Below are 14,651 nucleotides of genomic sequence, written 5' to 3'. Positions count from 1 at the left end.
GGATGACCGCAATAAAAGGGTTCGAGCGCGGGCCCGAGCATTTTACTGCCTCCTCGATGCGGAGGACTTAATTGTCCAAATGCGCCTGGCCGGGCCGGAAAAACCGAGTTCTAATCCGGGCCGCGTCGTTCGAGGCACAAACGCTGGAGTCTTCGCGTGCGCGTGCGTGTGAGGATTGTATATGTGTGCGCGCGTGTGTGATTGCGAGTGTGCGAGCGTGTGTGTGTGTACGAGTGGGTGAGCGTGTGTGTGTGTGTGCGAGTGGGTGCTGTGTGGCCACCACATATATATATATATATTTTTTTTTTTCTATATACTTCTATTTTTATCTATATACTTCTGCTAAAAACAGCTCATCTACTCACATTAAACGACCAAAATCACTCTCGGATTGCTTCTGTATAGCTGTGTGAACATTTCTTGCCGCCGTTTTGTTTATACTTATTATTGTAGGCCGCGATGGAATTTCGCGACTTTCCTCGACACTTTTACTCGGCTACCGAAAAAGTCGTGCGCACTTACCTTCAACTTAAGCACTTATTTATACATGATCCTCATCTCTCTTGCTCTTCCTTCGTGGACCCGCGTGCGAGTTATTTATGCGGTCGATAAAAATGACCTTACGCACTTTGCAGTTCCACGAAGAATCATGCGCGCGGTGAAAGTATACACGGTAATCAATGATACGGCGTTATAAGTACATGTATCCGTCCGAAATTCTCCCCCTCCCCTCCCCGACACACACACACACACACCTGCGGATCAACCTGAGTCGTAGTGTATATAAACTGTACGCTGTACGTTGTACGTTATACCTTATACCTACCTACTATGCGCGACATAACCACTAATCACTATTGTAATCATATAAAGCACACTGGAATCGTTCTGCGCCTGATGATAATTTTTTTTCCTTCTGATGACAGATTCGCCCAATGAGGCTCCGTTGCAGGCCGTCGATCACTCAACATGAACTACAGTCTTATATATAGATGGACAAGTGCAGGCAGAATAATGACAGATCATTATCATCATCATCATCAGCAGCAGCAGCAGCATCAGTTGGAGAGGACAGTTTGCTGCCTCCCACACGCAGAGTAGCGAATAACGCTGCGAGTCCGCTAACCAGATCGCCAGCACAGGACAAGCGAAGCTCGAAAAAGTGGTCCATCGATGGTCTCTTTAGAAAGCTCTCCTCAATACTCGATGCTCATTCTTCGTCCTCGCTAGAGGAGCCCTTCGAGAGACACCACCCGCGATACGGAGGTGAGGATCAAGCCCACTTTGTATTCACTCATAACACTTGTACGCGACATCGGCTTGCCTGTAATTAAAACTCTGTGAATTCTCTCTCCCGAAAAGGCAAGTCCAAGGACGACGTCTCAAAATCGTCTGGTTATGCTTTCAAGAGTCGCGAAGGCATCGATTACTCACCGGCGGCTATCTATTGCAACAACAACGATGACAACGTCGATGACGACGACGACGACAACAACGACAATAGCGACAATAACGACAACAACAATAACAACGAAAACAGCGACGAGGATCTGCTAAACGCCAACATGAATCAGAGCCAGAGCCTGGATGCGCTCGAGGCGCGACTAACTGGCAATTCCGTCTACTCGCGCAGCAGCGACGGCTCGCTCGAGGCCGGCGGCACTAGACGACTGCGCAAGGACAAGGTCAAGGCGCGCGTCGAGGCTAAGCGCGACCAGCTCTGCGTCGGCGACAGCAGCATGGACGAGAGCAGCACCGAGGAACCTCTCGGCAACGCACCCCTACCAAAAGCCGAGAACAGTAACGGCAAGCGTCGCTCCAGAGCTTCGAGGAATGAGAGGTATTTCAAGAGAATTGTTAACGCCTCCGTCAAACCGCATCCATCTATTGCCGATGTTCATAAGCTCTTGCTGATAGCACAAGTCAATAAGCAAGACGTTTTCCAGCGGATTGACCGAGCTCACAAGAGTCAAACCACCAGTAAGTATGCATTCTTCTTATTCTTTTACGTGTTTTTTTAAAACTCATTTCAATTTTGTCGTCGTAACGAAGCTTCAGCTTCCAAGAACGGGAAAATCAGCCTCGTAAGTGACTCATCCAAGGAAAACCTATACGCTTCACAATCGGATATTGGGGTAAATCCTCTGGTCCAGCAGACGCTTCAGTACTTTTCCAAGTTTGATCATCACATGGACGCAAATCATCATAATTGTCATTATCATCATCAGCAGCAACAAAGAATGCGCAAAACCTATCCAACCCAGCAGCACCATCGCCGTGGAACACTCAAATCTCAGGTTCATCCCGACAGCAGCCACGGTTTCGACGACGAAGTATCTCCTTCGACCAGCCTGGTGCCACCAAAGCCACCCTCGAGGGATCATACGTCTCGCGTACTCATAAACGGAACCCCGATGGACAAGTATCAGCAAATGTTAGGGTACGTGCAGAGGCCACCGTCGGAGACTCAGTTCATAAACGCTGAATCTTATACAGGCACAAGCCTCTCGAAAAAAGAAAATTCCGAAGTTCGGAGTGCCAATAATAATTCAGCCCAGCAAGAATGTCTACTATCTCTCAGTCCGCCCAAAAGTCCATTGAGAGAATCGCTCAATATGGTATATTATACTTCGCATTTCTTTGTTCACATTACATTGACTCTTATAATTCTCTTTGGCAAACAAAATTATACTTGTTACCCTCCATATTTACCAAAAATTAATAATTAAGAACAAACGTGGGAGAGTTACCCCTTGAAAAGGATTAGCTCTCTCACGTTTGTTCTTAATTATTAATTTTTTTTTTTTTTGTAAAACCGTATTAACTTAAGAAAACATTTTGATCGTTTGTTAGGCAACTGTTGGAGTAACAAAATCTTTGATCGAAAGAAACCAATCTCCGCTCTTGGATTTGAACCAAGCTAAATATCGAAGCCAGCCGTTGTCGCCGCAGGACTACCATAATCTTAACTACGTGCCTCATAACAAGCTAGGGGATACCATGAAAAACCAGCTAAACGATAGGCAAAGTTCGAAAAATTTGGAAGAGGCGCTGTGCGAATTGGAGGCTATATACAATAGTCTGCAACTCGGCGATGAAGAGTTGCTAGAGAGGGCTGAGAAACGAACGATGGAGGAATTTCATTATAAAGGATTGACAGCCAGCCTGCATCTTCACGGTAATGAAGATTCAGCTTCCAGGAGAAAAGTATGCACTGATCAGACTTCGGTGAGACTCAAACTTGTTTATGTTGACGTCTTTTTTTAACTATCAGGGATTATTACTGATTCTAAATAAAAGAAATAGTACATTATGCAACAAGGATCAAAAGTAGCAGATTTTTCACGAGGGCAGTAAACCCACCAGCGGGAAAAATCTGCTACTTTCGACCTTTGTTGCAAATAGTACTTTATTCTACTCTCGACTGAAATTGCTACTATTTGTCTCTGAAAATCGAAGTCGACGTGCTTTTTTATATTTTTGTTTTATTCATTAAAAAAAAAAAAAAAATACTTTTGCCCCCCAAATTTTACTTTTGCCCCGCTGATTTTACTTTTGCCCCGATGATTGTACTTTTGCCCTGCAAACAGGTTTACGGGAAAAATATGCTACTTTTGCCCCGATTTTCAGGCGCAAAAAGTGGCTATTTCGGTCGGGTGTGCAATAAAACTTTTATTCTATAAGAGTAGCTCAAATTTTGCTACTCGTTCACAATTAATATTTTTAAGGTTTGAGCAATATTTTTAGTATTTGACTTCAATTCTAGTCAACATCAGCTACTTGTTTACTAATGTTGTATGTCTTTATTATCATAATACAGAGCAATTACAGAGAAATGGCTGAAGCACCTGATAGACTGAAAGACGACATGGCCTATAGGCGGATGCATCCCAAAGAGAGACCTCCTTCCACGGACGGTCAGTCGTTTTTATCTAGTATTAGTTATTTAATGACATCGCCTATACCGTCTCGTCGAGATATGCGTTACATCGATCCCAAAAGAAAATCTTGTAGAAAAGAGCCGGATGTCGCATTGGACGACGTCGTCTTTCGCAGCATGCAATACGCTAATAATACTCTTAAGGTACTGAGTAGAAAAATAGCGTATATCAAATTTTATAGGCTAATACTAGAGATATTATTCTTTTTTATTTGTTTAATTCAATAACGATTAAACTTTTTATTAGAATGGCTTAAAAATAATTTTTTATTTTAAAACAGGTAGTAGAGCCACAGCCGCCGTTTGGAATACCTTTGGGCCCCATTACTACAGCCACTGAGTCAGACTACTTGCACACAAATCCTATGAAATCTGAGCGTTCACGTTCTCCATATATTCCGAGTTGTGAACCAGATCTCGTGACTGATGACCTGGCGTTCCGTAATTTGCGCAAAGATGCCCTGTCGTCTGGTAGCAGTCGACAACCCAGCCCCTCGCTTCTTCATGGCAGTATTATTGGAAGTAGTAATTGTACCTCGCCGCTCTCTTTTGGCTTAAAGAAAAGACGGGCTGTCAGATCGCTGTCCGCAAATCTATACGGTCTGATTAATAAGCCAACATTGTCAACGGATTTTGATGCCAGAAATCAGACAAGCATCGCAGATGATTTCATTTTTGACGACTTCTTTAATGATGTACCAGTAAAACACATTAGCAGAAGAACGAGCGATCCTGAGCTCATGTGTCCGAATTGGCACAAAAATACGGGAGACAGATTGAACGTCAATAGAAACAAGAGTAAAGAGGAAGAAGAGCGGCGAACCTCTCAAAAGCAAGCGATTAACTGCTTGGATGTCGATCTAAGTAACGGGTCTTATGACGAATCATCTGATGAGAGAATTTTAACTCGGGATAGATTAATATTTGCACAAAGAGATGGGTGAGTCACAAGTATTTAATTATGCATATTTACCCTGGCAAAAGTTAAAACTAAGAAAAACTAAGAAACTTTAAGAAATACAAAAAATTAGTGATAAATGTAAAGAAATTTGAAGAATCTAAGAATGACTCTACGTTTGCTCTATCATTTTTTCTTTATGTCTTAGTTTTTCTTAACATTTATTTACTGTTCTCAGTCCATGTATATAATGTTGTATCAAAGTTTTCGTAGTTTTTCTTAGTTTTTCTGAATAAATGTCATGCTTTAGCATTTTTACTTAATACTTCCTTAGTTTTTCTCAACATTTATTTATTTTTCTTAATCCATTGATATTGCTTTATGAGATGGACCTAGAACTCAATTTTAAATAACTTTATTACTGAAAAAATTCGGAATCTCTAAGACTTGAACTCGGGACCTTTAGGTTATGAAGCCTTACCGCCCAGCCACCGTCATCTTCGGTACCTAAAGATTTAAATCACCATAATAACTTTAATTTTTACATTCTCTACATTGATGTTGACTGACTTCTCAAACATGGTCTTTGCCAATTTGTATTTTATTTTTTCTAATAACTACATATCGATCTAAACTGGTTTCTAAATCATGCTTTTAAAAAAGAATTATTTTATAAATATTGCTTAATTGCATAACATGTGTAACTAAACGACGATGTAAATTTCACTAGATTCTATGTGTACGTAAGATCACAGTGGCTCAGCCCGTAGGACACTTGCTTTATAACCTTAAGATCCCAGGTTCAACTCTCAAAAATTTCGAATATTTTCAGATATATAATTATTCAAAATCAAGTTCTAGATCTATCTCACGAATCGATAATAGTAAAAATATAAATTTACTAAGATCAGAGCGCGATAAAGTAAGAACTATAATTATTTATTATTATTACGTTCTAGATCTATCTCACAAAGGAATAATAGTAAACATAAATCTAATAAAGATCAGAGCGGGATAGAGTAAGAAGTAAAATTATTTATTAATTTGCAAAAAATATATTATTAACTATAGATTAATTTAGGAAAAATGTTGACAAAGAATTGTAACAATTTAATACAAAATAATAAAATAAACTAAGAAAAAAACTCAGAAAACCTAAGAGAAACTAAAAAAAGTTGAGAAAAGTTAAGAATCAGTAAGAAATTTGTCCATTACTGTATAATGGTTCTGATAATTTCTCAATTTGTATTCATCTTTTGTAGAATTTCTTAGTTTTTCCTATTTTTTATTAGCGCTTATTTTATTCTCTCTGTAATTATTCATATTTCTTAGTTTTTACTTTGGCAAGGGTAATGTTTTTATAATCAGGTTTTATATCAAAGCCTTAAATCTTATTAGTTAGATACTCGTACAATAAAAACTCAATAAAGTAGAGCAGCATTTCTACTTTTTTTAGCAATTAAAATAAATTCATCTGATATTTTTCAATGCAAATTATTAAATGCCTATATTGTAATTGATGTTAAAAATACATGAATATTAACAATTGCAGTCAATATAAAGCTGTTGGCAGTGACATGAGCAGCAGTTACTTATCTTCAAACTGCAGTACACCACCACCACCACCATCAATGCCAGCTCGTTCAGCTGAGCCTTTTACAGAACAAGAAATATCTATTTACCAAAAACTTTGTCAAGATTTGGAGAACCTTGTACAGCTTACTAAGGACATTGATGGTATCTCCACATGTGAAGAATCAGCTGTTATTACTTTTTCTTCTATTCCAACGAGTGATGTTATCATTATCCAAAAGGAATCCAGTGTATCAGATATTGAAAATATGACAGCCGACGATACGTTAGATACGAAAAATTCTTCTAAATTTAAGATCGTGCAAACAAGGGAGGATAGCGTAGACATTGCTAATATTAACTCCGAAACGCAAACAGAAACATCGCCCGTAAAACGAAAGATATCGATAATACTCGACAACCTTAAAAATCTTAGAGAGGAATCCGATACTATCACTAGTTCCTTTTCTGATGAGGACAGTAGGGAAAAGGACGGGGAGGGTAAAAATCCTCTCACAGATGACAAGAGTTTAATAGCAATTACCAAAGAAATTTGTGATATGGTCGCTCGGGCCGATATTAAGAAGCATGGATTGGCAATGAAAGTAAAAGAAAAAGAAAGTGAAGTTGATAAGTTAACAGAGGACAATGATAATAAAGATCGAGTAGAGGACAGTTTGTTCTTCCGAGATATACAGCTGGCTAAACTTAGCGGTGATTGGAAGGAAAGTACGTCCAACAACAATGGCAGTCGCAATGCAGTCATTGCTAATGATCGTCGTACAAGTCTTACCAGTGGTGACAGCAGCAGCAACTGGGAAGGTGAGCTAAGGTCTTGCGAACAACGTGTTAGTATGGTGTGTAATGTCTCACATATGTCTCGACTAACTGCAAAATATATCTGTTACATTACTAATCACATAACCGCGCAATTTTGCCTCCTGCTTGTCTTCTTTCTAGTGCTGTTGTTGGCGATTGTCACTGTGCCATAAAAACTGAAAGTGGTCAGATAAAACATATTTGTTAAAAGTCAAGCAAATATTTAATAATATACGCTGTGTGTATGTGGCATGAATCGCCAATCGAGCTTGTGAAACAGAAACTTTATGGCAAGAATCATGTTATTTTTTTTTACTTTTTGAAATACACTTATTTTATCTTTTATTAAATAATGCCCGGGGATACATAACTTGCAGATTTTCAAACATACTTCAAACGTTCTACTATATGTTACATATAATTATTTTGTTATACGATATTTTTGTTATCATATAATAACAACTATTGTTGTTGTTCTAATTATTATTATTATTATTATAATTATTATTTGTAGTAAATGATAATAATTACACGATACCATCCATACATTTGTTTAGTGTATGCAGTGTTATTGAAAATGAAATTTGACAAAGTATAAAACTTAAAGGGTCCTCAAGCATACCGCTATAGATATAAAGTAAACGAGAAAATATGGCGACCCTTTGCAATGCACTTTTTAAAAGATTACTACACCTTGGACCAAGAAAAAAATATATGGTATTGTTTGATATGCACTTCATGCATGAAAGCAAGCTAAGATGCCTCCCTAAGCTAAAAAATTTACAAAATATAATTAAAGTCATCAGAGTTGTCCGATCATGTGTGTGCTCATTGCCATAGTTGCAATAATAGTCCAGTAAAATTAGCTGTGAAATCGCCCTGCGGTAGAAGTGGCTGCATTTTGGATATTTGGTAAATCGGGGTCGAAAAAGCCGATTCTGAAATTTGCAGCTTCCTAGAATGAGGGGTTCTATGCGAAAACAGCATGCAAAAGTTATTTTTGCTCATATCTCGAGATCGGCTTGACCTATGAGAAAATGGCTGGTATCAATGGAAAGAGCGTTAAATTTTGCATTGAAAACGATTTTTTAATCGAATCCGATGAGCGCAAAGTTCCGAGATAATTAATGAAAAAGAAATTTGCTTGGTGTAGAGGCAGGGGAGGGGAGTGAGCAGACGACATGGCCGCCGCCGCTCTCTCCGCGCGCAGCGGTGGGACGGCGGGAACCGAGCCGCGTTTGAATGCGTCATGCGAAAATATGATTTTTGATTTCGCGGCGACACCCGGAAAACTTATTGTATGAACTTTTTATTAATATTATCGAAATTAGCTATATAATTATCAAGTATGTATAGTTAATTATGAATTAAATAAGTATAAATGTTCTCAACAATATAGCTATCCAATGAGCGGAAAAATGACATTACCTTGCATCCCAAATTTGATTTAATCGTTGCACCAATGACGCTGAAAAAATGAAATAGTCATATTTCATATAACTTTTGTATGCGCGGCAGCGATTTCTTTAGTTTGAGTTACCCATAGTACATTACGATACAAGGCGATGAGGCACATTCTGGCACGGCGGGGTTAAGCGCCCGAGCGTAGCGAGGATGCTTACGCCGTGCTGGAAAGTGAACATACGACACGAGTATCTAACAAATTATTATTTGAATTTGTGTTTTTTTTACCTGTAAGTAAATTATTGTTGAAAAATTTACGATAGCATTTTTTAATGTTATTATGAAGCAACATCAATAATACAAGGATAAAACGGTCAAAATATAAATAAATATGATTATTGTAAAAATTTAATATATAATAAAATGGTTATATTATTCTAGTAAATAGAATTGACAGAATTTTTCAGCAAATTTTTTTAATTTTCAGTTTGTGATTCATCAACATCTTCTTCTTGTAAATCATTTATTTAATCATTCCACATATTTTCATTATCTTCTATATCATCTTGTCGCTCTTCTGTACCACTCTCAAGTATGACCTTATGCGAATTTGAAGCATTTTCACAGCTTTGGCCATTGCAATTTTTACAACTGTAACTACATTTTATGCCAGCCTTTTTGCACGAACATCGGGATGTGTTACAATTTGTTTTACATCCACAAAATATCTGAAAATCAAGTTAATTATTTTTTCTTATCACAGTAAATATTACAATAGAAAATATCGAATAGTTCACTAAAGTAAATATTAAATACGTCATTTGGAAATTATTTTCAAAGAAAAATTAGACAATTTCATATAATATATTTTAGGATAACATATAATAACTCACCATCTCCAGTAATTCGACTGGTGCAACTGGTTTAGGATTCATAATAGGTAGTAGCATATTACTCGTTCTCTTCCATCCCCATAATACTGGATCTAAATCGAATCCAAGCCAAATCTGCATTTGGTAATATACTCTTTTAGCATGCTCTCTTAATACCGAATCGGTAGGCGGTAAAGACGATAAAGATAATTCTTTTTTTGCAATTGCTGTAGATGTGCAAAATATTTTATATCTTAATTCATGTAGAATCAGTTTTTGGTCATCTGCACCATACATTATTATCATAAGTTTTTCAGCAACTCTATATATATCGTCGACATTTTGGAATGGCTTATAAAATATGGATATTAATTGTTGCAAGTCTTCATTTTTTCTAATAATGTTATAATACTTTTTTTTACCTTTATTATATATAGCACTTGTTGAATCACATCCAGCAAACGCATGAGCAAATAAAATGTATTTTTCTAAATGTTTATGATCTCTGCTTGAATATAATTCATTTTTCTTGTTCGGTGACATTTTATAAAAATATATTTTATTTCCACCGATGCAGTGTGTAATTAGTAAAATTAACAAATCTATATCATTGCCGACCACTGAAACGAAACTTTCATTACTATCTTTTAATTCTATGGCCGTACGAATAATTACAGTGTCTGCATCTTCTTCTGAAATTTTTGTATGAATGTTATTTTCCTCTAAATATTTTGATAGTAAATCCACAAAATTTAGTTTATTACTAATGTTTGAAAGAAATTTTGTCTGATTCATTGTTACCATTTTATCTTCAGAGATATCGATATCGGCTCCGACGTTTTTCTCTCTCCGACAATATCTTTCATATGATTTTACTCCGATATATTCGTTGTTATATCCATCAAAAACAACAGTAACACGTCTACCAAACTGTTTAATGATATATGATAAATATAATTTAAAAACTTCTTTGAATTTCTGGCTGTGGGGCCAAACTACAGCATGCAATAACCAGTCTCCGTCTATGACATATATATCTGATGTTTGCAGCGCTAGCAACCTATTCGAAGTTTTAAATAACGGATAAAGTTTTGATTTCTGCGTTTTTCTCATTTGTCCCTTTTCGTTGAATAAGCTTAGCGGATATGGTGTAAGCTCATAAGAAAAAGCTTCGCGTGTTTTTTCAGCGTCTCCATTGAAAATGACACAAATTCTTTGAAATAATAAGTAAATATCAATAGTAGATACTTCATGGTTGTAATCCAGATGTATTCCAGTTGCGGCACTTGCTAAATTGTTAACTTTATATATTTTTGACATTGAAATATTGTCAGCATTTTTCCCAACCATATCTTCCATTCCTTGCAGTCCTTTTTCAATAGCCTTATGACAATCTATATTTGGTCCACCAATTATTCCTGTAGAAAGCGATACCAAAACATGTAGATGATTGAAAGGATTATGATTTTGCAGCCAGGTTACAAATTCGTATATGTCATTGTTATCTCTCTTCATTCGACTCTTAGAAAGATCAAAATGCTGTTCACTATTATTCGATTTCATTGCACAGTAATTTTCCAAACACTCCATTACATTAAACGCTGACGGCATGGCAAATAAATAACGTGCAACAACGCTAGGAGTGACACCTCGACCATGCTTTAAATCTGTACCGAAAAACCTATTTAATGCCTGCTCAATTATCATGTCACTCCATACACCAGACCACGCTTTATCTGATCTACGTATAGTGAAATAGCCATCTTTCGTATAACGTTCAAATTCTAAAGGATCCATTATTACATCCAAATTTGCCATATCTTGAAGATAAATTTGAGCACTTTTTGCATAAGCAAAATGACCACTTGAGTAAAATAATGGTAACATATCTTTAATGCTTTGTAAATGTAGATTCCAATCGCCTAAGCGTTCTCCCTTGCTTTCAATGTTATTTAATTTTTGTATGAATTCTTCTGATAAGTGTTTCATAAAATTATTACTTTTACAGTCTTTTATCAAAGGAGGGTTTTTCATCCAATTACTAAAAAATTCATTAATAAATTCTTCTACTCCAGCTACGTTACTCATTGATTTGCAGATAATGATAGCTATAGCCGTGAAGCTTAAAATGTGAGCTCGTACTGCTCTTGAGAATGCATGACCCGCAAGCATTTTTTTAACGGATTCTGGAGCATATACTACGGACCACATTTCTTCGAGTCCACTTCCGTCCATGATGTAACCAATTGCTCCTAAAAATGACATTAGCAAATGGAAACCTCCTAAACGAATCACGACATCTTTCAATTCACCCTTTTCCGACTGTGCAACAATACATCGAGCTTTCCAATATAAAGGTTGATCAAAAGTGATCAAAATAGTTCTTTGATCTACTTTACGAGCTTCTGCAACTGCATAATGCAGAGCCGTATTTAATGTAGTTAATTTGGACGGTGGCTGGTTTATAAAAGGTAAGCAAGTTATGTTGGATAATGCAAATATTTTATCTTGTGACAAAATTTCCATGAAGCCTTTCCAAGACGGTAAGATCGAGATTTCCACAGCTTTACCCCATGCATATCCTGTATAATGCTCTGGGAAAATTGGCCGATTGCCTAAATGAAGGTTATTCACAGAAATATATTTGATATTATGCAACGCATGTGAATCAATTTTGCTACAGGGGTATGTTTTTATTTGTTTATACGAAGCTATCTCTGCAGCTGTTGGCATTTTTGAACATTTTTGTGAACCACCCTCTACCACAACTTCAAAATCTGGAGTATAAACTGCGACACCTCCTAAGCAATGAAACGTTTCGTGACCATCTAATGTTCCAACATTATGGTCAGTATTGTCGAATACAAACTGAACAAAAAAACTGTCAATATGTTGAATTGGTGGATTTACTATCGTTGAGGCTTCATACATTTGAATACGTTTGTAAGAAGCACTGATACCAAACTTAGACAGAAGATCAATCATTAGTCTCGATCCCGTTTTTCTGTAAATATAAATGCCGAGAGCTAATTGTAATTTAGAAAGAAAAGCTCTTGGACGCAGAAAGGAGACTATAGCATGAGCAATAATGTCGCTTTTCACTTGACTATTTTCAATATTACTGTCCTGTTTTTCTTTAAAAAGATGATTGAGAAAATTTTGCAGTAATTCGGGTATTTCTGAATTGACGTTGTCCAAAAATTTTTGCGCAGGTGGATAAGATGAATTTTCATATTTCGTACTCACAATTTCAGCTCGAAGAATTTCTGCAGCGAAATTTACAACAGCATTTTTTTCAAAATTGTCGATTGATTTCTTACTGATCCAATCGCTATAAATTTTTGTTAAGTTGATTGATTTATAGTAAATAAGTGTTTCTCGGCCACGATGTTTTAAAATGAAAATATCTTGGGTATATTTCTCTTTTAATTTTTTGCATAATACTTTGTTACTTATACCTGTATCAATTACATCATGTAATTCCGATAAAAAGAATTGAAACTTTCCACTTTCTTCGATGTAATTGTATATATTTTCAATTAAATCATCCGTTTCATCATTAAAATTACATGGTTCATTGTCCATGTTATATGGTTCAGTTTCTTCTTCTGATGGCATTAAAGATTTATGTAAAAAGGATTTATAGCAATAATAATGGTACCTAGGTTTTGTTTCTTCAAGTGATATACCCCCCAATCGATTCAGTACCGACATACCGAGATCGTCATTTCTTTCAGAAGCAACATTCAAAAGATTCTGATAGGTATACGGGCGTTTTAAGTAGCTAACTTTTTTATGAGAAGGATCTAATACTTCATTGCAAATAAAGCAATATTGGTCAAACTTATAGTGATCTGAAACACTTGCTGTTGACGATGACGGCAATGAAAATGAGAAATTTTGTGCTGGCGAAGATGGTAATGAGGAATCCCTTTTTCTTTTACTTGTCTTCTGCGGTATTGCCGAATAGCGCTTTCTACAAATTTCATGAAAGCTTACACTCTGTTTTCCTATCCATTGTTTGAACTTTTCATCCTCTCTGCTTTTACTTTTATTTATAAAAGTTTCTAGACCTTTACTACGAACTTGAACGATATCATCTGTATCATTTTGTAGTAGTTTGTCGCAAAGAGTGCATATAGTTTCTTCACACATATTTTCGTTTTCCATTGTTCAAACAAACTAAAAATTAGAATTTTTAAAATTACAAATTGAAAAAAAATTGAATGTCAACCATATTAATTTCTTGACAATTTTCAATTTTCATGTTAAACATTTATAGCAAAGAAACAAAATAATAAATTCATTAATAAATCGCACCTAATTCTCTGGCACGAATTTTCTTGCAACATTAACAAAACGAAAAAACACACTATTTTCTAATTATGTTGTAGTAAGAACAACAAGAATTAAATTTTATATACAGAACTATACGAACAAAAACTTTTTCAATTAATTTTTATTTTAAATTTATTGATAATATTGATATTATATAAGGTATCATAAGTTGATATTACATAAGGTCATCATAATTATTACAAAATACTTTTTATCTCTTATATAATTGTTATATTGCATGCTTGTACAAGATGCGTTCAATTGTTAATATAAATAATATGGTAGTACAGAATAATGCAGTATAAACATCATATAGTTGTATGAAATATACTATAAATCTAAAATATAGCTTCAATTATATCTAAAATATTCAAATAGGATCGTCACTGAAATTATACATAAACTTTTTATGATATTATTGGAGCACGTGCATCATATCGAATAATAGATCGATCATCTGCAGACGTTGATGGTTGAGCAGCAATATTTTCTTCGCGTATTTGGACATTCGTAGTTTGAAATGGTATAGCAGCTTCATTACGTTCATCATTATTATTTTTGCATTTCATACATATTGGACGCAGTCGAAATAGACAAAATTTAAAAGCAATTGAAATGCAATTGAGTATTCCAGTTTTATAAAGGATATAAAATACTGAAATAGTGGCAATAGTATACATAGTATAATGAAAGATACTATAACCCGTAAGCAGCCGTGAATGGTAGTTATGATTAGATGTAATAATTTCTAAATCTTTCATGATATCTTCAATATTTTTTGCTGAATTTAAAATTTCAGAAGTGTCAA

At 35.7% G+C, this 14,651-nt stretch overlaps 1 protein-coding gene across 8 annotated transcripts in view; it reads left to right on the top strand.

The window, feature by feature from the left end:
• LOC100678870 overlaps nt 1–14,651 on the top strand; it is a 78,454-nt gene that overhangs the window by 11,361 nt on the left and 52,442 nt on the right. For 4 of the 8 annotated variants that reach the window (XR_004226649.2, XM_031923076.2, XM_031923075.2 and 1 more), the window contains exons 2-8: nt 927–1,266; nt 1,363–1,980; nt 2,053–2,618; nt 2,854–3,228; nt 3,821–4,084; nt 4,222–4,880; nt 6,391–7,232. Coding sequence is in view for 6 of the 8 variants with exons in the window: in XM_031923076.2 (XP_031778936.1) it covers nt 993–1,266; nt 1,363–1,980; nt 2,053–2,618; nt 2,854–3,228; nt 3,821–4,084; nt 4,222–4,880; nt 6,391–7,232 (3,598 nt within the window). In the remaining 2 variants the exon portion in view is untranslated. Of the gene's footprint in view, nt 1–926; nt 1,267–1,362; nt 1,981–2,052; nt 2,619–2,853; nt 3,229–3,820; nt 4,085–4,221; nt 4,881–6,390; nt 8,191–11,513; nt 11,977–14,651 lie in introns of those variants that run through there. The other 4 variants (XM_031923073.1, XM_031923074.2, XR_004226648.2 and 1 more) reach the window with 3 other exon arrangements.

This window comes from Nasonia vitripennis, chromosome 2, assembly GCF_009193385.2.
Source record: "Nasonia vitripennis strain AsymCx chromosome 2, Nvit_psr_1.1, whole genome shotgun sequence".
Lineage (NCBI taxonomy): Eukaryota > Metazoa > Arthropoda > Insecta > Hymenoptera > Pteromalidae > Nasonia > Nasonia vitripennis.
The sequence above is the reverse complement of the archived record's forward strand: the minus strand, read 5'-3'. Positions and strand labels throughout refer to the sequence as shown.